The following is a 22,806-nucleotide window of genomic DNA, read 5'->3' as shown; positions in this document are numbered from 1 at the left end:
GATGTTAAAAAAAAAACCTCAAGGAGCCATGTCTCTGCGTTACACAGCTCCAGCAGCCCAACTGTGGGTTATTGGCTGACCACCCGCACTACTCTGCTGTCCTACCACATCCTGAACGAGCCTGGCGCAGTGACTATGAGCCGGGAGCTCGGAGCGAGCAGAGTGGCAATAGCGGGACTCTTTTCTTGGACCTGCAGCAAGGAATCGAGTCAGCCAGACCGGAGTCTCCCTAAACACACCGGTATTCAATATTCAAGGCGGCAGATGTGCTTGCGGTTACAGCTCCCTCTCCTTGCTTAGAAGCTCTGGTGTCTGTGAGTCTGCGTGGGCAGGCTCGAGCACGGCATCTTGGCATTGAGGGGGAGGAGTCCTCAGAGGCCACAGAGAAAGGACTGCACTCTCCAGCCATGTAGGTGACCCCACTGGAAGCCATCATCCAGTCCCCACACCCATTGACATACATGAAAATACCCAGAGGGGCCCTCCTTGTTTTCTCAATGCCCCTCCCCTAGTTGAGTCGAAGTTTGAGAATTGTGCCTTTTGGGGGCTCAATACCACTATCAAATCATTATGATGCTCTTTCCAATGTAGACTGACTTACTGATGGAATGAAAGAGGGCACTTTAGCTCATCCCCCACCCAATCTACGACTAGTGTCAGTCAGGATCATTGGGTTGGGTCGAATGTCCCTTTGAACAGTAACCTATGTGGTTCCTTCACCCTTTTGAGCTGGACTGTTGCTGTTTTATAAGAATATGTTATTAATCCAGTTTGGCGTAAGTTAGTTGCAAAATATAATATTGTGGCTTTACAAGAAACATGTGACACTCCATGTATTTCCTACGTGGGTTTTGCATGCTATTTCTTGCCCGGCTTTTTCCTCCTTAAATGGCAGGTCGAAAAGCGGTCTATGGGTGTGGATAAGCTTGAACCTGCAAGTGGAAATTTCGGTTTTGGATACGGAAAGTTCAGCGTTTATGGCGCTGTCTATTAATTATAGCAACAGTGCTTTTTGCTTTTAGTTACTTTTTATGATAATTATTTCGTAATTCCAGTATGCATCCATTATGAGCATTTATTTGCTTATCTTGTGGATCTGAGCTCGTAGGAGCCAAGTGTATGTTGCAACCAAACGGTCTCCTTTGTGGGGTCTTTAATGCTAAGTTATGGTTTAAATATTAGGCACAGGACATGGATAGTTCGAAATCTTATTGTATGAAACCGGATACCAGGGGGGGGGGGGGGGGGGAGTTAGTAGGTTCCTTGCTGCGCATGATTTAGTGGATCTTGTTGAATTGTTGAATCCATATGTGGGAACTTTGGCCTCTTATAGAAGGCATGGCAGGGCCTCCAATATTGATTATATATTTACAACAAGAAATTATTCACTATGGTTTTCGTATAGTGCCATACTAGCGACAGGATCAAGACATTAATACCTTGTACGCAGTAGGTCACCTTCCAGGGCTCAAATCTACCCCTCCTGAAGCCACAACCTCTATCGCACAGTACACTAGGGATGGATTAAGACTAGTTTGGCATCCGAAAGACCAGGGGATCACCTTTGCTAGGTTGTTAAAATCCCATCTTATGACTTTCTTGAATTGTTTGTCTGATGCGCAGCGGAGACAAAATGTCCTTTTTCGATTCCCTTAATATGAATATCAGGCAACTACTTTTACAGCAGATTAGAAAGAGGCACCAGACCCAGTGCTGGTTTGATACCCATTGTTCTGCAACCAATCATACACTAAGGAAGGCGCTGTCTAGTATACTGGAAGACCACATTGCGGTACGCGAGGCCCGTAAGTTCTATAAAAACACCTTGAATTCCAGAAAGAAAACTTTACTTAGGAGGGACTGGGAGTTCCTGGAAAGAGCGGCTATTGCCAAGAATAGTAAGAGCTTTTGGGATACTGTAATTAAACGTAAACAAAAGGAATCTCCACCAGTATGTGGGTCAACACTAAGGCTAGTTTGAATCGAGAAATATATTTTTTAGAATGCTTGAAAATGGACAAGGAGTTAACAATCCCCTCGTTGGTTTATGTAAAAAAGGATCTTAATACATTAAACTTACCCGATTTATTTGATGCACCTTGCACTTTAAAAAAAAGGGGATAAACTATTGCTAAAGCCCCACTTTGCAGAGTATTGTCTGTTGTTACCCCCAGAGGCTAAAAAAGGAGTCTAGCAAGGCCACTATCAAGGAGTACCTCAGTTTGTATAACCGAGGAGCTAGCACGCGATTTTGCAAAGACGCTATCTCGGTGGAAGAGATCTCAGGGCTGGCTCAGTGGTGCAGCTTTTGAATTTCCCAGGTACAGTTGACTCCTCGGGGATAACAGCTCTGACTTGTCACTGTGACCGATAATCTGACCAGACCACAATACACTTTATTTTTTCTTTGTCAATTTTATAAATTAATTTTATCTTATTTATTAAGGCTATTTTAAAATCACTAAGGATACGTAAGTGCAGCGATGTTGTATTTTTCCTCCAACTTTTAAATGGTCATGATGTCTGTTACAGTGTTTGCGCAGTTTTCAAAGCAGCGGTGAGGTGCAGAAAGTCGATGGATGGCTAGGTGCAGGAGGATGATCATGTTCATTTGGGGGGGGGGGGTGAAAGTTGAAGAAATGTGTTCAGTGTATTTGATAACATTCATTATTGCTGTTTTTGAGCCAACTTGATATTTTGAATATGGTTCTTATAATGTTTTTATAGAGAAGAGAACCTGCATGAAAGTTTTGGATATGAAACCTGCTAAGAGGTATCAGCTCATAAGGTCAGTCATAACTGGTGCAAAGAAGTTGGTCTTTCTCTGACCAAGGTGACCGGAACTGCATTATCTTGGGCACAAGAAGGGAGACAAGTCGTCCAAGAATTACTTGCCTCTAATCATATAATGCATTTATATGACGCTGCCAAAAAAACAGAAAATAAAGTATCCCAGCAATCTAATGATGAACAGCAGGTGTGTTAGCACTGGAACGCAATGGGATTATTGAAATGAATCAGGGGAAGAAGCCAGCCAGATTCTGCCTGGATGTGTGCTCTTGGAGTTCCAGCGAAGCTCTGCCTTCTGCATCCCCTGCAGGCGTATACGAAGCATGGAGCAGACCTTGCATCCGACTGCTTAAACACCAAGGCTGCTGTTTCCACATCCTAAGGGAAGAAACAAAGATAGGTGGCTCCCCACCCGCCCTGCTTAAGCGAGAGCTGTGGGTGGAGGTGGCTCTGAGCTTATGTAAGGCTTGGACTAAGTTCCTGGAGACATCTGTATGCAGATCGCTGGCCTTTTCCTAAATGTGATGGGAACCTAACTTGTCTGCTTGCTGTGCTTCTGGGCATAGGCTAAGCAGGTCAGGAACTACAGCCCGCAGAACATGGCTGTCATCATGAGTTGAGATTAGCTGCATTGGTTACAGAGCCCTCAGTCTGCTCTTTATCATGGCTCTACTGGTGGTGCGAGCTTGCGCTCTCAAAATCCAGGGTGACACCTCCAAAGGAAACCGGAGGCCAGAAGAGGGAGAAGGTGTTATTTATTCACTGCGTGACAGAGATCGCACATTCCAAAACAAGAACATAGCAAACAGTGGAGTGAGGCATCTGCAGGGTTTCAAATTGTGGTGGCGCTGAAAGAACTACAGTGTACCACTGAGGGCAACGCAAAAAACAAAGTAATCTCCATTGATGGAAAACTTCTGAACATGGGTAAGCCCATGACTAAAATAGAGGGTGAGAAAGAGGGTCTCACAACAGGAGTGGGTCTTCGGGAGTAATACGTGGCATCACTTTATGAGGGAGATAAGACACGAAGCGAACATCACAAATGAGTGGTGCCAACACAGATCCAGTCTGAATCACTGAGTGAGGCTTCAAAGAACAGGGTGTGCGTGATAAATATCTGTCTTCTAAGGAGACCAGCGCAGAATTGAGATGCTGAGACCTCCACTACAGTAATCCAGAGATTCCTGAAGGAAAATTTCTCCACAGACTTCTATCTCTAGGTTAGGTGCAGAGAGTCTACAGGCTGAAAGTTAAGAGTACAAAACGGAACAAGGAAACCAGAGGTACAGCTATGGCAAAGATGGTCTCTCCTTTGTAACATCAGAGTGCTTTGAAAGAAGCGTCAGCCTGATGTGGGGCATCACTTGGAGGTGATCAAATTCAGATTTTCCCAAACTATATTTACTCCATGCAAAAAAAATTAGAACAGGGGCATTAAAAAGAAGTTGATTGGTATGGAGTTAGAAGCATCCTTGTAGCACCATCAAACTTAGGATTTGGGAAGAGGGGGGCCTGCATACATCCCCAAAAGATAGATTTAGAAACAGCTTAGGCGAAGTATACCAGTCAAGAGGCTTTGCTTCTAAACTGGGATATCCTACCAGCAAGGACATTCACCTGATAGTAGAAAGTAGAATGCTGCTTTTTTAGGTCTCGCGTGGCGTTGCAGGGCAGAGCCCTGCTCCGCGAGAGATTTTGTAGGAGAGGATTTTCAGAAGAGGGCTTTAAGCCCCGCCACTCATTTCCATTGGCTGGCGTCACCGTTTATGCTAAACGGTGGCCAGCCATTGGAAATGAGCTATGTATGTTGCCTCCCTTTGGCTTTTTGTGCCGGCCCACTTGGACTGGCTTGCCTGCTTTCCTTCTGTCGGAAGCGATTTCTTATCTTTATGGGGCCATGTGTTTAAACACATGGCCCCATAAAGACAAGAGCTCGAGGCATGTTTTGTTCTCCCTCTCGTGTCTTTTCCCAGCTCCTCCACCCCACTCTCTCTGCTGTCCCTCCCTCCTCCCTTCAAATCAATCATGGGGCTCTCTCAGGAGGTTCCGCGTGATTAATTCTTAAAGCTTGTTCCTTTTGTGGTTGCACAGTGAAAGTTGAAGCCGGGATGACTATCATGCTTTCGCAGTAAGCGCCTTAATCTGCAGACTGCGCGAAGGCCTCCCGGAGCTTGTTCTTTAAGTTTGGCCGCCGTGCCTTCCCTTTGTTGTGCATGACGCGGCTGCCAACCTACATATTTTAATTAGTGCATTTGTTATTATTTTTTTAGGTTATTTCTTTAGGAGCAGATTTTACGAGCACTGCTCATGCCGCGCTACATTATGCCACATCACAGACCACAATGTTACCCCCCACAGCCCCGCGTTCTCTAAGTGTTGCAGCTGTAGCACTCCGTGTTCTTTTTTTTTTTTAAGTTTAGCAGCCGCGCCTTTCTTTTGTTGTGCACGACATGGCTGCCAACCTCCAAACATTCCTGCAACGTCTTGTAAAAAAGTTGTTTTTATAAATGTTGACTTGTTCAAATATGGAAATCATGTATACTTTGGTTAATATACTTACTTTGAGACATGCAGAAAACTGAAATATTTCGGTACTTCTTTGACACGGGCAACACTTAAATTTAGAAGAAAGTAACGTCTGCTTCACTACTGTTCTTTCGCGTACTGTTTAGGGAAATGAGTACAAGGTTGGCATGTGTTAATGTTTTGAAATTGTGGATCTTTCCTTTTTTGACATCGATGGCCTATAAATAAATGTACACCCATATTGCTTTCTCACGCATTCCACCTTAAACGTGGAAATATTTAAACTCTTCTACAGACCTTTGGTTCAAAGGCTACTGGAGACAGGATGAGGACAAGCCTGCCAATTACATTGAAAATAAATTAAGGACATTACATTTATGGATTTATATAGCGCGGCTTATGTTGTCCATGGGTTCGAGGGAATGCAGTGATTTGCCCAGAGTCACAGGATGTTGCGACGACGCCAAGATCGAACTCGAATCCCCAGCTCAAGAGTCAGCAGCTCTGGCTGCTGCACCACATCCTCTTCCTCGAGTCTAACATTGGTATGTCTCCTTCTTTACGGTTTGTAGGTATGTTTATTTCTGCCCGTTGAGAGAGATGTCCACAAGAGGGCAATCCCGCTCACCCACATAGGAAAGCAAAAGTCTTATAAGGGACCAACTGCAATTTTGTGGTGTGGGGTTGATGTCGCATGGAGTTCATGTTTATTTGATTCTGACTTCCCATTGGTATTTTAAAGTGACTTATCCGGTCAACAATGTCTGTCCAAAGACAAGACTATTATATTTCCTAACCAAAGCTTCCTTCCATTGCAGCCTTAACAATCAGGTTCCTTGGTTCTCAGCTCATTACTTTGGAAAACCTGTTTATTAGTTATAATAATATCTCCTGCGAAACGTGTTCTGTAAAATTTTTGTTAAACCTGGTAACAATCTCCTGCATTTGCTAACAAGATCATTGATTCCATAAAGGGAATTAATTACTTACAGATTTTGCATACTGTTGTGAGGCACCAGTCCAGCCGCAATTAAAACGAGTTTCATTTTAACTGATGAGGGGCTTTTCCATGTTTCCAATGATGCATATTTTTCCTTTAATATTGACAGATACTCAAACGCGGCACACTTTTTTGTGATATTATTGTTTGTGCAGTCTTTTGGCTTTTAACGCTGTAGTGGCGTTTTCTGCTTTTAGCAGATGTTCTGCACTGAATGCAGAACACTTAGATACTTGTAATGTGTTCGTTCTTAATTAAGTTGTGTAATGTCTTTCTTAGATTAGTGAATAGCAGCGAACTATTGCATGTGACAGTCTACAAAATGACAGACTAATGTAGCACACCATGCCACATAATTCTAATCAGCATAATTCTCCACAAGGCCACACAGTTCCATGCCACACAATTCAGTGCCACACATTTCCATGCTACACCACATAATTCCACACTAAACCACATAATTCAACACCACTACTCATCAAAACACACCATATACCTCCAATCCACACCACAAAATTTCACATCATGCCACAAAATTTAACAGCACACATCATATTTCAACTCGACTACATGCCACTCCACAACACACATTACCATTGTACATAATTAACTCCTTTACACACAATGCCACACTACATAATTGCAGTACGCTCAATAGCATGTAACTACTATCCAGATAATTCCACAGCAGAACATGCCACATAACTCCACTCCACAACACACAATTCCACGCCACACAATTACACAACAAACAATTCCAATCCAACCCACATAATTCCACTCCACACCACATACATCCATTCCACTCCTTAACACATGGGTAAAAGACATTGTCTTTTACAACGCCAATAGCTCTAATTCTTGCAAATGCGAGACCTGTTGCATTGCAAATGCTTGTTTGATATCCGTGAAGGATGGGTGGGTCAAACCAAAGATGAAAATAAATGATTTTCCCTTTCTAACAATCCATCCATTCACCCTGTTCCCTCATGTTGAGGTGGGCTTATGCCCGGTTATTAATTAACTTAAAGTAATTTGTGTTTGCCCTAAAAGTCTAATGGGTGTTTTAAGATTTACTGGGTTTTGGCAAAGGTTTCCTGTTGCTTTTGTCATGTGTCGACTAAAGCAATAAAAAGGATGAAATATAAAATTAAATCTGTAGAAGTGAAATATATCTAATTCAGTGTAAACCACGTAATCGGACTATAAATGCAAACAACGTAAAAGACAAATTCCAAAAGTAATTAGATTATGATCAACAATTCAGCAATGCAGAAAGTACAGGTTAACATTCCTAATGAGAATGCCCATATTAAACCTTGCAAAGGTCCTTGCTAACAGGCTACAAAGTGAATTAACAATAATCCACGGGTCCTTAACTGGGAAGGCAACATGAAATGGATCTATGGACATATATGATAATGTGGGATGCGCTGGTGGAGCATTCACAGGACGCAGCCTCAAACACAGACATATCATCTGAAGTACACTCAGGATTCTGCAATCATATCAGGGATTTACCAAAAAATGAATAGCAGACGAATGTTACATCAGATATGCCTTAATGTGTACTAACTACAGTGGAAAAGAATTGCTGGGAGGTGATCTGCCACTGCCGTGAATGAGGAGTTCAGATATACACAAAGAAAATACACACTTAAAATCCAGTAGAAACAGGACAATCAGAAGCTGCAAATGGGCATGCATATCGTCCACACCAGCGCAATTCACCAGTTAATACAGCCTGCCCAGCTCGACAAGCATCAGTTCACATTATTTAAAAATAAGGGCAAGGGGGACACAATTATCAAATTATTTAGATAATCTTTGATAGACTTCTTATGAACTGTGAAGGAATTGATGAATAAGACATCCTTTAATGACACTGGATGAGGAAAATAATGATATGGCAGATACATTAAGACCTTAATACCGGTTAAGCAGATGGCGTTAATTTGAATATTGAGGTAAATCATATATTTGACACAGTCCTAAATTTGGCAAGAGGTCATGTACATACGAAAAATATTAAAGATTATCAAATGAACTTTAGAATCATGCCATTCGCATTTCTTTTAGATAATATGGGAAATCAGCACGGCTTGTAGTTTAACAAATTGAACATGCACAAATGTGACACTCCTTGACTTTTATTGAAAAATCTAAATTAGCCCTTGTAAAAGTAACAGGAGAAAAAAGTTATTAATTACATTCATGCAATATCTCATACGGTCACTCCAAAGCTTTGCAAAAGAGTCATACAGGTCATAAATATGGTCTAGGTCAATACAAGAGGTGATCATTGTAGTAGGAGTTCTTACCTTTCAATGATTTGCAATCAATTTCTTCAACATGGGCCTCAAGGTTATCAAACGCTTCTTTGCAAAGTGCCTTCGATAATGTTGATTTTCCACTGCCCTACAAGACGAAGCCTTTAATGGAACATATATTTTGTAAAACACAAAAATAAAATTCTGACAGCTGATGTTTTTAGACACTTCAGTGCTTCACATTAGGCTAGAGCACAGAAACCATAATACCTTCCTCATTCATAAAACACAAAGGGTCTGAACTAGAAAGCTCTTTAGGTGTTGCAAACCCTGTGGCTTGCCAAATCTTAGGGTCTAAAAGTGAAAAAAAGCTTTTTTAGTGTACAAAAGTACCTTTCAGACTCGTAAAAGGGATTTTGCGACGCTTTTCAAACTGTAAATACGAGGATGCGTCGGCTTCCTATTTACGAGTCACAAAGGAACACATCAGTGTTTTGTGACCTCGATTGCATTCATTAGTGTTCGACCCTAGGTAACAGGTACAGGGACATCTTTCCCTTTGGGTATGATGGCAGGTGGGCTGGAAAGAAGCAGACATTGGTCCAGAGGACAATTCCCTTCCCGCCATGTCTTCCCAAAGAGGACATTTGTTTTAAAAGCAGCACCTGCTCCTTTAATGACATGGGCTACTTCGAAAAAACGTTTCCCCGCTTGAGAATGTAAATGCAAGGATCATGGTCTGCTGTCCATTGCAGGCTGCTGCCCTCCACATATTCACAGCCAACCACAAGAGGTCACTGACTGCCAGATGCTCAATTAATATCCATTAGGTAGGTTGTTTCACGACCCCCTTTGAGTGAACAATTTGCGATATAACCTGTTAGTACATAGGTCGCACTGCAAATTGAACAGCCATTTGCCAACTAGTAGGAGTGTGAGTTACTCATCCTTGTTTATAAATTTGTATTATTACACCAGGGCCAGTTTTTTGTAGTTCTCAAGGTGCTTCTCAATCACAAGTTGCTGGGAAATCTGGCAGGCATGAGGTTCCTCAACATAACCCAAACCCCATTAACTTTCAACAGTTAGCATCACAACGGTTCTGAAACAAGGGAAGACAGCATCTCTAGCGGGGGGAGAGGCAAGAGACGGAAACTACAAGACAAAAGGTTGCCAGGTGATGGGATGTGGAAGGCTGGTTATGAATTATTTTGTATACTTCTTAGCATTGTAAGAGTATTGCAACATTCACGAACGGACTAAGACAGAGTACTCGAAATGCCCTCTCAGTGCCAGGTTTACTGTTACCTACGAGTGACCTCTACCGCTATGGCATTACTGACTGCAGCTGATGTTCAGTGCATCAGGGGATCTGCATCCACACGGTTTGCTTTATTTCAGAACAACAGTGCTTTATACTGTTTATTGTGCGACTTTACTTCTTGCTTCTGTGTTAATTAACAAGAGAGGTTATCTCACTGTTCCATAATTTTCCCAAAATAATGTGACAGTCAATAAGTTAATTTATTGGACCTTAAACTATAAAAAAAAAATGGTAAAACAGACTCCACCATGTAACACTGCAAAACATGTTTAATTTAGAAGGGATGGGACGTTCTGGCTTTTTGGAAGACAAAATTATTCTTGAGCGCACACGGACAGCAGATCTGAGACTGTGAAGCTTAAATGTATGGAATGTATAAATTGAGTTGGGCATGGTGTGCTTTGGTCTCATGTTTTTATGTGCAACCTCTTAATTAATAAAAGGATGCTTGTGGAAGGGAAATGGTCCCTTTCTCTCACAGGAAGCCAGCTGCGACAGGTATTAGAAAAGACCGCCAGCATTATATATTTAATTCTCCAATAGACCACCCTCTTTAAATGGAAAAGATCATAATTACGGCAAATAACTATTCACAGCAGTATTTTGCCCAAGAACTAGGCTGCAGTTTGTAAATTTCCTAGATCCAGAATTTGCATTTGATTCCAATAGAAGGCTTTATTTTAGAAATGTGTATATCTCGCGGCTACCTCCCAGCGCTGAGGCAGCTGATTCACACAGAGGCACAAGAAACCTAGGTACAGTTGAAAAGCCAGGTTTTTAAAGTTCTCCTGAATGCTGATTCTGGACCCGTCATACAGAGAGGAAAAGGCATGGCGTTCCAGAGCTTCGTGGTTCTACCGCAAAAGCTCTGCCGTCTATCCTGGCTTTACGAAAGTGGGGAGTGCTGAGCAATTACAAGTGGTTTGAACGCAGGGTCCGGTTGTGTTGGTACCTTTGCAGTTTAAGTCTCAGATATGCTGGGCCCTGACCCCTTATGGCTCTGTAAGCCAGGGTAAGTGCCTTGAATTCAATTCTCCTACACACCGGCAGCCAGTGCAGCCTCCTCAAATAGGGATGAGAAGGCACCTTACAGATCAGTCTGGCCGCAGCGTTTTGAACCAATTGTGGTCTGCGGATCAGAACTGCTGGAAGTCCTAAATAGAGACTGTTTGCGTAGTCCTGACAAGATGTGACCAAAGAATGGACTAATGTCCTCCTGCAGTCCAACGGGAGGAAGTGAAGGAATTTCCTCAACGCTCTCAATTTCCAGAAGCAGGAGGAGAGGACTTGGTTAATCTGGGTCCTGCAGGAAAGTGCATTGTCGAATTTGAACCCCAGGTATCTCACTGAGTCAACTGGCTTCTGTGGGGGATTCAGTTCTGGGGGCCACCAAAGCTTAGAAGGTGGTGGGACTGGTTGATAGAAAAAGAGCACCTCGGTTTTATCCGAATTCAACTTTAGGCAATTTTGGGTTATCCAAGCTGAGATGTTAAACAGGCACCGTCTAAAGTTGGCAAGAGCAACCTCTGATTGTTCCTTAAAACAGAACATCAGCTGGGTGTCATCTGCGTAGGAGATTACTTTCACTCCGAGAGTCTCAACCAAGGTTGCACGTGGGGAGAGGTATACATTAAAAAGGAGAGGGCTCAATGCCAATCCCTGGGGGACTCCACAGACAAAGGGGCTCAAAAAACTTGTTGAGAACGGTTCTCCAAGAAGGACCGGAGCCAGGACAGAGCTGTACCCCTAACTCCCAGATGTTTAAGTCTTTCCAGTAGAATTGGATTGCCCACGGTTTCGAAAGCAGCAGACAGGTCAAGCAACACTAACATTGCTGCGTTGCCCTGGTCTGTGGTCTCTCAAACGCTCCCTGCAACTTCCAGGAGTGCGGTCTCCATGCTGTATCCAGCTCTAAAGCCGGATTGGGAGTCATGGAACCGATTGTTTGATTCCATAAATTCAGAGAGTTTATTCTGGACTACCTGTTCAAGGATTTTTGCCGGCAGAAGAGAGATAGGTCTAAAGTTTTTATATTTTGCAGGGTCGGAATCCGGCTTCTTGAGAATAGGCAGTAAGAAAGCTTGTTTCCACTCTGCTGGGTAGATATCTGACCTCAGAGAAGAATTCCAAGTCTGGTTCAAGGGGGCAGACAAAGGGCCAGAAGTTTATAAATTTGAGCCGGGCAGGGATCACTCAGAGAACCAGATTTACATTCATACAGTTTCTTGAGGGACACATCAAGAGGCAGAGGGTGCAATTCGGACCACGTCTCATGGTAGTCAGGGATAGCATTTTGCTCAAGCAGAGACGTGTTGGACGGGAAAGTGGAATAGATAGATTGGATCTTGTCTTGAAAAAAGTTTGATAGACCAGCGCAGAAGGAAGGGGAGGGAATCACTGTACGATCAAGAGCCGCAGGTTTGGTGAAACAGCGAACAATTTTAAATAATGCTTTAGCTGAATTGTTGGCCAATTTTATCTTGTGAGTAAAGTAGTCTTGCATAATGTTTAGCTTAAGTCTTTGGAACTTTTTTAGCGCTGTTCTGCAAGAGCACTTGTCCTCAGGGCCATATGAGTGTCTCCAGGTGTGCTCCAGTTTTGTACATACACTTTTCTCTGCCCATAGTTCTGGAGTGAACCAAGGGGCTGACGGTCTAATCCTGGAGGAGGTCACAGATCTGGTAGGGGCCACTTTATCTAAGGCATTGATAACCCAGCTATTAAAGCTAGATATATCTTCATTAGGGTTGCCTGAGAACTGGAGGGTTTGTCTGTGGAAAGAGAGAGCTTTTGGAGTGGACTGAATATTGACATTATTCCAATTAGTCATCCGTAGACTACTGTCACACGTAAGCGTTGCAATTAAGGTAGGCCATATGAACCAGGTCCAGCAAGATTGCTCATTGGATCCAATCCCTTTCACTGAAGATTCACCATTTTCATGATGCTGCTTGTCCCCATCAAACTTCCTAAAGTTTCCTGGTGCTTTTTAAAATAAAATTTAGCCCTGCTGCACAACAGCCACGCAGCTCTGCAACATGGCTATAAGACAATGGCAAAGTCAATAGCTCTTACATAGGTCACCTCCATTGTCAATTCTGGTTTCTGCAGGTGAAGACTCACTCAGCTAGAAGACTGGACAATATTGCGATGGAGCTATCTGAGACAGGCACACAAAGGGGGTCCAAGCTGTAGACCCGGGAGCTGATGAACCTCATTACGAAACTTGAGGGGGCCCCCTTGCAGGAGGGACACCCCCTTCAGACTCACTCAGGAGCTCTCGGGCCAGGGTACCATGCAACGGGGCTCCCTTGAGCTCGGGGTCCCTCCCGCACTGCAGGGGCGGCAGGGGCCTTTGTTATGCCACTGGCACCAAAATGACCTAGGAAAAAGAGCATCAGAGGACTGTACAGGGCAGAAAACAAAACTCCACACAGCGACAGGAAGTAAAAATCACGTAGAATCAAAGTATATTTTGTATGCAAAAATGCGGGCAATGTGTACAAGGAAATATAAATGGAGCAAAGCAAAAAAAAACCCTATGACACTGAAAGGTTAAAAAAACTACTATGACGTAGTCAGCACTGCCCGCATCACTGCATTTTTATTCTTATGGCAGGTGATTGGGAGAACCACAGAGAACGCGTGGGTGGGATGTGACAGGGAATAAGCAAACGGAAATTGAGAGGGTAGGAGGAAAGAGGCAATACGGACTGAGGGGGTGGAAGAGAAGTGTTAATATGGACAATTGGTGGTTGGGTATTATATGTGAAAAAGTAACACGGAAAATAGGACTGGGTGGGAGGGAAGAAGCAACGCAGACAAGAGGGGATGGGAGGGAAGAAGCTCCATGGAAAAGGTGTGGTGGGAGGCAAGAAACAACACAAGTCAACATGATGGGAAGAAAAAAATAAAGAAAGAAGCAATACGATGGGAAGGAGAAAAAAAGAAAAATAGTACCTCAATCACAGATGCCAGCAGCGGAAGGACCCTAATCAAGATAAAAAAATCTGTACTTGGTCCATGCTTCCGAGGAATTAAGAGGATGTGGAAGCGGCATGCGCTGCCCAATTAGAGGGCAGGAGATGAGAATGATAACGCCAATGAAAGGTAAGCAATGGGCAGGTTATAAGTCCCTTGTATACAATCTCTTGCAAGCAAGAGCGCATGAAGTGCATGCACTGTCGCAGGTGAGACCTAAAAAGATGCTGCTGAGGAGTCGAAGCAGGAACGCTGTGGAGAAGAATAGCTCCGAAGGAGCAATGTCTTACACCTGCGGATTCAATTTCGTGTGGGCAGAAAGTGGTCTATGTAATGAAAGGATGCCAGGGATAACACAAATGCATGCATGCCCACTGCTTTACCCTCCACCTTACTCTTTCCCTAAACCTCGCTCTTACCCTTTACCAAGATCAAAGCCATTTAAGAGGCTTTCTAAGAAGATTTTTCCTGGTTTATATGGGGTCTTGCACAGAAGTGGCTTCAAGAAAATTAGTGACAGCTCCTCACAGTCCCCTAAATTAGGTGGTCGACCCAAATCATTTACCAGGTCAGGCAGGGGTTTCATCATCGGGAGCACTGCCTCACCCTCAATTCTAACTAGGCAGAAGAATGCAGAAGAGGACCGGCTTTTGGTCAATGCCAAGTTACCGGTCATAATGAAGTTTCTAGATTGCATGCTTCTTATAGGGTTCACTTTTTTGGCATGAATGATGTTTCCTGAAAAGATTTTGAAAGATTAGAACTATAAGAAAGTTGAAAAAGGGAGTCAAGTCGTCTATTTCAGACAGAAGTTCTTACTATATAAAAAGACTGTTTTATGAGGCATCTTTTTTGCAATCATGAACATTATTCAAAGGACGTACCTTTGCTCCAGTAATCAGAAGAGCACCGCTGCGGAGTCCAGCCGCAGTGGTTGCCAGCTGCCGATGGAGTGGAGAGCCCAAAAGGCTAGATGCTATGTGCTCAAAGGACGAGGTTCCTAGCTTAAACACTCCTCTGCAAAGCAAACAAAACAAACAATGAAAAAGCACACAAAGCTACAGAGGTGTACTTTGTTGTCCTCTGCTCTCTTTCAATCGTAGCATATCTGTATAGGACACGCTTACCCTAAGCAGTTGAGTTTGTAGTACGGAAGATTCTGGTCAGAAACTAGAGATTTGGGAACTTCACCTTCAGGATTTACAGGCTGCATCATTACCTAGAAGAAAGGGTCTGATATTGTAAAAATCAAAAATAGATTTCAACAGCAGCAATCAAATATATGCCATTCATTTATTTTACCACAACAACTCTTCTGAAAAATTAAAATATGTACACCATCCCTCATTTTGAATAAACAGCCTTAAACACAATTATGTTACACGGCAATCTCAATTCGGTGCGTTTTAGAAGAAAAGTGCAACAAATGTATAGAAACATCAGATAAAGGTCAGTGCCTCTATGTGTTGTCTGCAATAAAGTATTCTTTCTTTAATCTTTATTTCGACTACAATGAGTCATAAAAGATAACACAAAAAAAAAAACATAAATTCCACAATTATAACACAATTGAACGTAAATTTCATAGTTTTTACAATCAAGAAAAAAGAAAAAAGAGTAAATCCATCATACAATTATGATTGGAAAAGCCACTAATCACGTTAACAAACATAATTAGCATCATTCATTCTAGCATAAAAATGTAAAACTAGATGGTATCATATTTACAATGCTTTCTCCTTATTTTCCACATTGCATCTAGAAATTTGCTAACTGCAAAAACGGTTAGAGGCGATAGATCCGTTTTTAATAATCGATATGCCTCCATGTGTTTTCTAAAACCCCATCTTTTGCATAGAGGAATAATCCATTTTTTCCTGGATTCTATGTATAGAGGACAAAAGAAAATTACATGGAGGTCATTTTCAGGGTGAGTGGTGCAAGAGGGACAATTAAGATCAGTGGAGGGGCGCCATCTATTCGTAAGAGCGCGAATGGGAAGGGAATTATATCTCCATTGTAGATACATTTTTCTTAAGGTTGTGGGGTAAATATCATCCAAGACCATCTCAAACCTATAGTAATCTTTCATTAAAATAAATGAACTTGTCATGGAGCCCAAATTATCAGAGGTCAACCAGACCGAGCAATTTCTTTCATAAAACAATGTTACCAGGGCTTTACGTGATATGGCCTTGGATGCAATTTCTGGAGAACTCCATAGGGAGGGGCAACCCAACCTATCACACTCTGTCTTGATATACCTTAACCAAGGAAGGTTTTGTATAATTTGGTACTTCAGTAAATCTGAAAGTTCTTGTCTATAGGTATTGAGTTCCGCGGTTGCCCATAAACGTCGCCAAAAGGTTAGAGGCTTTAAGGCTAATTCCTCCTTAATGGATCTAATTCCTAGGTCCAGCCTAAGGGGAAGAAGTGGGGTGCTAGCCGGTAGAGATGATAATTGTCGTAGAAAATTATTTTCCACGACCATAAATGATTGCAGGCAATTATTGCCCCATAGTTCTGCCCCATAAATTACTGCCGCTCTGGCCTGTACCTTATAAATTTCTAGAGGTGGGCCAATTGGTTTTATGTAGGAGTTTTTCCAGAGTTTGCCAATCGCCCCAGTTTTCTGTGTTAATTTTAATCGTGATTTGGTTTGGTGTTGAGTCCATGTGAAGTTCTCATTTATTGTCACTCCTAAGTACTCAAACACACGGACTCTTTCCAAACCAATTCCGTCAATGGTTGGGTTTGGCCGGGATTTTTTTGGGGGGTTCAGAATCATAAATTTTGTTTTTGAAGTATTGATTTCCAAGCCCCTGTCCTGGCAAAAAGAAACAAACCCATCCAATACCCGCTGGATACCCATAGGGGATTTGGCAAGTAGCAAGGTGTCAGCAAACATAATTGCCGAAATCCCCACTCCAGCCAGCTTTGGGGCATCTCTGTTTGGAACCTTATTTAGGTAGGAGATAACTCCATTTACGTATAGGCAGAAAAGAGTGGGAGCCAGGACGCAGCCCTGGCGGACACCTCTATTAACAGGGAAACTAGATGATAATTTTCCCTCTCTCCCACATCTAACCTTAGCATAGTTTTCGGTGTGTAATCGGATTATGATGTCAAGAAGGGAAGGTGGAATTCCTAATTCACGAAGAACAGCCCATAGCTTGGTACGTGGGACCACGTCAAAGGCTGATCGAAGATCTACAAAAACTGTGTATAGGGATCCACCTTCAACCATGACAGTTTTCCAGTAGAGCATGTTAAACCTAAAAATCTGATCGATAGTAGATACAGATTTCCTAAAGCCAGCCTGATAATGGCTCAGGATCTCCTCCTCATCAATCCAGTCCAGTATACGATTGATAATTAGTCTGGCAAAGAGTTTTTGGGCTACATCGATAAGGCTGATAGGCCGGTAATTGACTGGGAGGAGAGGCGATCCCTTCTTACAGATAGGGACCACCTCCGCGCCCAGCCAAGTAAAAGGAATCTTCATACCCCTTGCGATCCCATTATATATAATTAAAAGATAAGGAGCCCAGACTTCTGGTTCATGTTTATAAAGGTCGCCAGGGACCTTGTCAAGGCCAGGAGCCTTCCCTGCTGGGAGTGCAGCGATAGCAGTCAGGACTTCGGATATAGTAAAAGTAATTGGATTAAAAATTGAATCGTCAATTAATGGTGATTCAGATAAAAGAGGAGTTGAGCTAGGGGCTGGGTTGTTGTACAAAAGTGTAAAATGATCCTCCCAGACTTGCGGGGCAATATTCGGGCTAATAGCAGAAACCATATCAGTGGAACCGGTGGTAACAATTTTCCAAAATCTAAAGGAATCTCGTTCCGCCAAAGCAGATGTTAGGTCGGCCCAATTCTGACTGGCCCACTCAAGTTTGGCGTGGTGAATCAAATAACAATACGCACGCCTTTTGTGTTTGATTAGATCTCGCTCAGCATTTTCCTTTAATGCTGTCATTAGATCTGCTTTTGCTAGTCTACAAGCTCGATTATACCATGCATGTTTCCTGGGTTGGTGTTTCTTTAGGGGAACTACAGGATTCAAGATATCTCCTAAACTTGCATAGAGTGCATCATTATGTACAGCAATCTCGCTATTAATGTCCAAAACTAATTGAGACTCAATACGGTCAGCAATTTGTTCCAAAATTGAGCTAACCTTCCCATAAATTTTGGAGATGTCCTCCAAATTATTGACCAATTTCGACCATTTCACCCTCCGTCTATTATTTGAGAGGGCAAGATTCTCAGTTCTATCTGTGGTCGTCAAGGGTTCTGTAGGACCCAAACCAGACAGAGCATAATCCAAAATTAAAGGGTTATGATCACTTTCCCTCCTTGGAAACACCAGAAAGTCCAAAACTCGATTCCATTCCTTGCACTTAACAAAGATGTAATCGAGATGGGCTTCTCTGCCCGATACATTAAAGGTCGACTTCGGGGGATTATCAGATTTAGAGCGTCCGTTACATGCTCTGATGGAATGGGCCAACGATAGAGAGGTAATTTGAAGTGCCAATGGGGTCCATGATCTTACTATGGGACCAACTACTTGTGGGATGTCCCAGGAATCATCCTCTTCTTGGTTTATGGCATCTAATAATCCCTCTAAGGGTTCAAAGTGGGAGTTGAAGTCCCCACCCACCACAAGAGGAATACCCTCAGGTAGCTCTGCCAGTACCGTAGATAAAACCTCCACAGCCTTAGATTCTGTAGAAATACTAGTCGGTCTGGAGTAGATATTAACCAGGGCCATCTGTACCCTGCTGTGCCATTTCACTATTATGGCTTGAACATCATCAGAACCAGTACTAATGGGGGTAACGGTACAACCTAAATGAGATGCCACCCAAATGATGAGGCCACCAGACGGTCGGCCTCTACCTCCCCAAGTTGCCGGGATAAAAAAGGAGGCAAATCCTACTCGATGACAATTAATCCTAGCCCATGTTTCCTGGAAACAACATATGTCATGTTGGTCTATAAAAAGGCCCCATTCGGGGCAATCAAGCTTATTGTTAAGACCCGCTATATTCCAGGAAAGGATCTTTAGTGATGAACTAGGACATGGGTAGTCGGCAGATATACCAGCGTTAACTGAGATACGTCGGAGATCGTTGTTGGTAATATCAATTGGTGGAATCTCCTCAGTCTGCACAAATACGGAATCACATTCATCTACAGTAAAAGTAGATCCAGCCTGCAGTCAGTCCACCTCTTCGAGTGGGCTAAACCTATTGTGGCATGGAACATTATAGGCAGTAGGCTGATATGGCCAGGAATTATCACAATTACGAGAAGCAGAAGAGAGTGAGCCCACCCTAGTCCATCCCTCTGCATTCTCAGGATATGCATTGTTATTTAAGGGGGGGTAAAAATAGGAGAGTGGTAAAGGTTGAATACAGGTCTCTCGGTGTTTTCCCCTCCAATTAAGGATGTACGATACTATATTAGGGTCTCTGAAGTTCACCAGGACACAATCTCCCTTATAACGTTTAGGTGAATTTCCCAACCAATTAATTCTCCTAACCATCAAAACAGCCGTAGTTACAAAATGCGGCAGTGGCCTGTGGGTATTTAACCAACTTGTGACTTTGTTTTTAAGAGAGTCATAGGTTTCTACATCAGAGTTGGTATACTTAGGAATTCCAGCCAACACAAGTACATAGGGGGCCGCCTCGGGGGGTAAGTTAATCACATCCTTCCTACTCAGCATACCCTGCACACTGGTGTTGTTTCCAATTATGCCACTATAGGCATTCGCTTTTTCAGCATTGTCCACAGGCCTAGATTGAGCAGATAAACACTTCTGGATGGGGTAGGGGGGAGCGACAGAAGTCTGTTGGGGGTTCAGAGATTGAGCCAAAACCTGTTGGTCAGTAACCACCCCCCCTCCTGCTTTTTTGGGTGGAGCTCCTGAACTTTCCCCCCTAAGGGACAAGGACTCAGGTAATTGTTTTTGGACATCATTATTCATTTTGGGAATAGAACTTCCTTTGTTTAACAAACAGTTAGTAATAGTTCCAGTAGCTTTTTTTATTTCTATAAGCGTGTCATTAATGGAATCAAATCTAGCCAGAAGAGGGTGAATTAAAACTTTTAGCGCATTAACTAGTGAGCTAACAAGCAAATCACTGTCTCGCTCTGATCCAACAACTCTGTTGAGGGGTGAGGGGGGTTGAGGAGTTTGATTACAACTTGTTGTGGGTGCTAGAGTCTGGTTTTCAATAATACCTGATAACTCAGTAGATGAGGCGTCAGTATCTAGCCTGGGCTTTTTACCACCCTTCAACTTCCTCACACTTTTCCTTTTGGGTATCGCCCCCTCCCGTGAACCATGAGCTACAGTTGGAGGTATTTCCTTCCCCTGGTCCGTAGGAACATCCGGTGCCACAGTTGAACTAAATCTTAAATCCTGTAGTACCGAATCAATTGTTTGATCAATGCTGTTCATTAGGGCAGTATGAGAGTTATCCAATCTCTCCGGGGTTCTTGCAGCTGCAAGTAGGCCAAGAGAAGATCTCCTGGCACTTTCAATGCCTTCCGAGAGTCGTTGTTCCAACATTACCAATTCATTATTAACCACCGAGTTTGCCCTAATAAGAAAATTGTCCAGTGTACCTGAAATCATTGAGGTTGATGACTGTGTTCTCGACCGTGTGGCCATAATTTCTCCTCACAGGCAAAGCAATCAAGAAAGGGGGCCCGGTCCGGTCTTGACCGTGCTTGAACGGGCTTAAACGGGCCCGCCCTTTGCCCGGGCTTCGCCCCGGTCTGCGCCCCGCACGCGTCCCGCTCACGCGTGAACTGAGAGCAGTTAAGTAGCAGAAGGAGGTGTGTCCGGGAAGAGGACCAGGTGCGTTCGGTGATTTTTGCTCAAGGCACCCTGGTCCTCGCAGTCCCTACACAATGACAGCTTTCCGCGGTGAGCGCACCTGTCCGTTTCGCCCCACTTTCCGGTCAGCTCCTCGGTAGTAGGAAGATTTAAAAAGTTAAAACGAGCAAAGTCCCAGCCTGCGAACGGCACCCGCGAAGCGGGGGCCGTGAGGCGTTTTGTAGCAGTTGGAGGCAGAAGGAGGTGTGTCCGGGAAGAGGACCAGGTGCGTTCGGTGATTTTTGCTCAAGGCACCCTGGTCCTCGCAGTCCCTACACAATGACAGCTTTCCGCGGTGAGCGCACCTGTCCGTTTCGCCCCACTTTCCGGTCAGCTCCTCGGTAGTAGGAAGATTTAAAAAGTTAAAACGAGCAAAGTCCCAGCCTGCGAACGGCACCCGCGAAGCGGGGGCCGTGAGGCGTTTTGTAGCAGTTGGAGGCAGAAGGAGGTGTGTCCGGGAAGAGGACCAGGTGCGTTCGGTGATTTTTGCTCAAGGCACCCTGGTCCTCGCAGTCCCTACACAATGACAGCTTTCCGCGGTGAGCGCACCTGTCCGTTTCGCCCCACTTTCCGGTCAGCTCCTCGGTAGTAGGAAGATTTAAAAAGTTAAAACGAGCAAAGTCCCAGCCTGCGAACGGCACCCGCGAAGCGGGGGCCGTGAGGCGTTTTGTAGCAGTTGGAGGCAGAATGAGGTGTGTCCGGGAAGAGGACCAGGTGCGTTCGGTGATTTTTGCTCAAGGCACCCTGGTCCTCGCAGTCCCTACACAATGACAGCTTTCCGCGGTGAGCGCACCTGTCCGTTTCGCCCCACTTTCCGGTCAGCTCCTCGGTAGTAGGAAGATTTAAAAAGTTAAAACGAGCAAAGTCCCAGCCTGCGAACGGCACCCTAAAGTATTCAGCAACCTTCATAAAAGCAAGAATACATATTGTACAACAGGCATAGCAGCCCATTTATATGTTCACTGTGGGGTGAATCATTATATAGAGAAACCTTGCATAAGAAAAATAGATCTAAAGATAAGTATATAAAAATATGAGAAGTAAAAAAATCATTCTGTGCATAAAAAATGGGTGTGAAAGGCCAATTTAAACAAGCATTGGCAATGCTGATTGGTGCCGCCTAACTTTACATACAGACGAGAGTGATTAGTATTGCCAATGCTTGTTTAAAGCAGCCTTAAATGTCTCTCGAAATCGATGCATCTTCCCCATTTCTGCTGCAGTTTTTTCAGTGACCGCTATGCGGCACTGAAAGGCAGCAAAGTGATGTTTAAAAGTGGGTGTTTGCAATGATGTGTTCGGAGTCGAACGAATGACAGGTCTATTGAGGGCGAAACCGAGAAGTTCCTGTGGGGGGTTCAACACAGAAACGGAGGAAAGCAACAAACTGGAGCAAAGCAAGAGAGACTGACACGAAAGCCATCCACACTTGAGCAAGAGTTAGTTCTGTGGATTATAGTATACAATGCTGTCTCCAAGAAACAGCTGGAGCAGCCTGCAGCCAGACTACCAAACCACCAATACAAACTTCTTATCACTACATCTCGAACGGAAACAGAAACGGTGGACTATGTAAGTAAAGTATGCGAAACTCTCTGATAACACAAGCTAAGTTGAAAGAATGCAGGAAAAAAGCAAAACTATAGAAGCAGCAACAGTGTAACAGAGAAAAGAGAAAAAAAATATTGTTGGCGAATATCAGAGGAATCAATTAGATGAATAAATGAGGACATTAAAGCAATTGTCGAATAGATGGAGTCAGAGCAAAAAGAACAATTAAAAAAAAGGGAAAAAAACGTTTATAAAATGTTTGCCCTTTCTACAGTCACTACTAATACGTACCCTAATAATTGGGCCAGAATTTTGTTTTGTGCTGGAATATACATAGACATCCTTAAGAGGCACAAAGCCCTTTCAGGGTGTTCGCTGAGAAACTACTACATTTTTTCTGCATGGCTGATAACTAAACGTTACTTACTTGTAATCATAATTTTGCATCGTAGAAACCTTAATT

General features: G+C 43.4%; 1 protein-coding gene across 2 annotated transcripts in view; it reads right to left on the bottom strand.

Annotated features, from left to right (window-relative positions):
- PEX1 (peroxisomal biogenesis factor 1) overlaps window positions 1–22,806 on the bottom strand; it is an 831,513-nt gene that overhangs the window by 490,269 nt on the left and 318,438 nt on the right. For both annotated transcript variants that reach the window (XM_085631051.1, XM_085631052.1), the window contains exons 9-11: window positions 15,022–15,113; window positions 14,779–14,911; window positions 8,641–8,737 (exon numbers count right to left, since the gene is read on the bottom strand). In XM_085631051.1, coding sequence (XP_085487177.1) covers window positions 8,641–8,737; window positions 14,779–14,911; window positions 15,022–15,113 — 322 coding nt within the window. The remainder of the gene's footprint in view (window positions 1–8,640; window positions 8,738–14,778; window positions 14,912–15,021; window positions 15,114–22,806) is intronic.

This window comes from Triturus cristatus, chromosome 10 (assembly GCF_964204655.1).
Source record: "Triturus cristatus chromosome 10, aTriCri1.1, whole genome shotgun sequence".
NCBI lineage: Eukaryota > Metazoa > Chordata > Amphibia > Caudata > Salamandridae > Triturus > Triturus cristatus.
The sequence above is the reverse complement of the archived record's forward strand: the minus strand, read 5'-3'. Positions and strand labels throughout refer to the sequence as shown.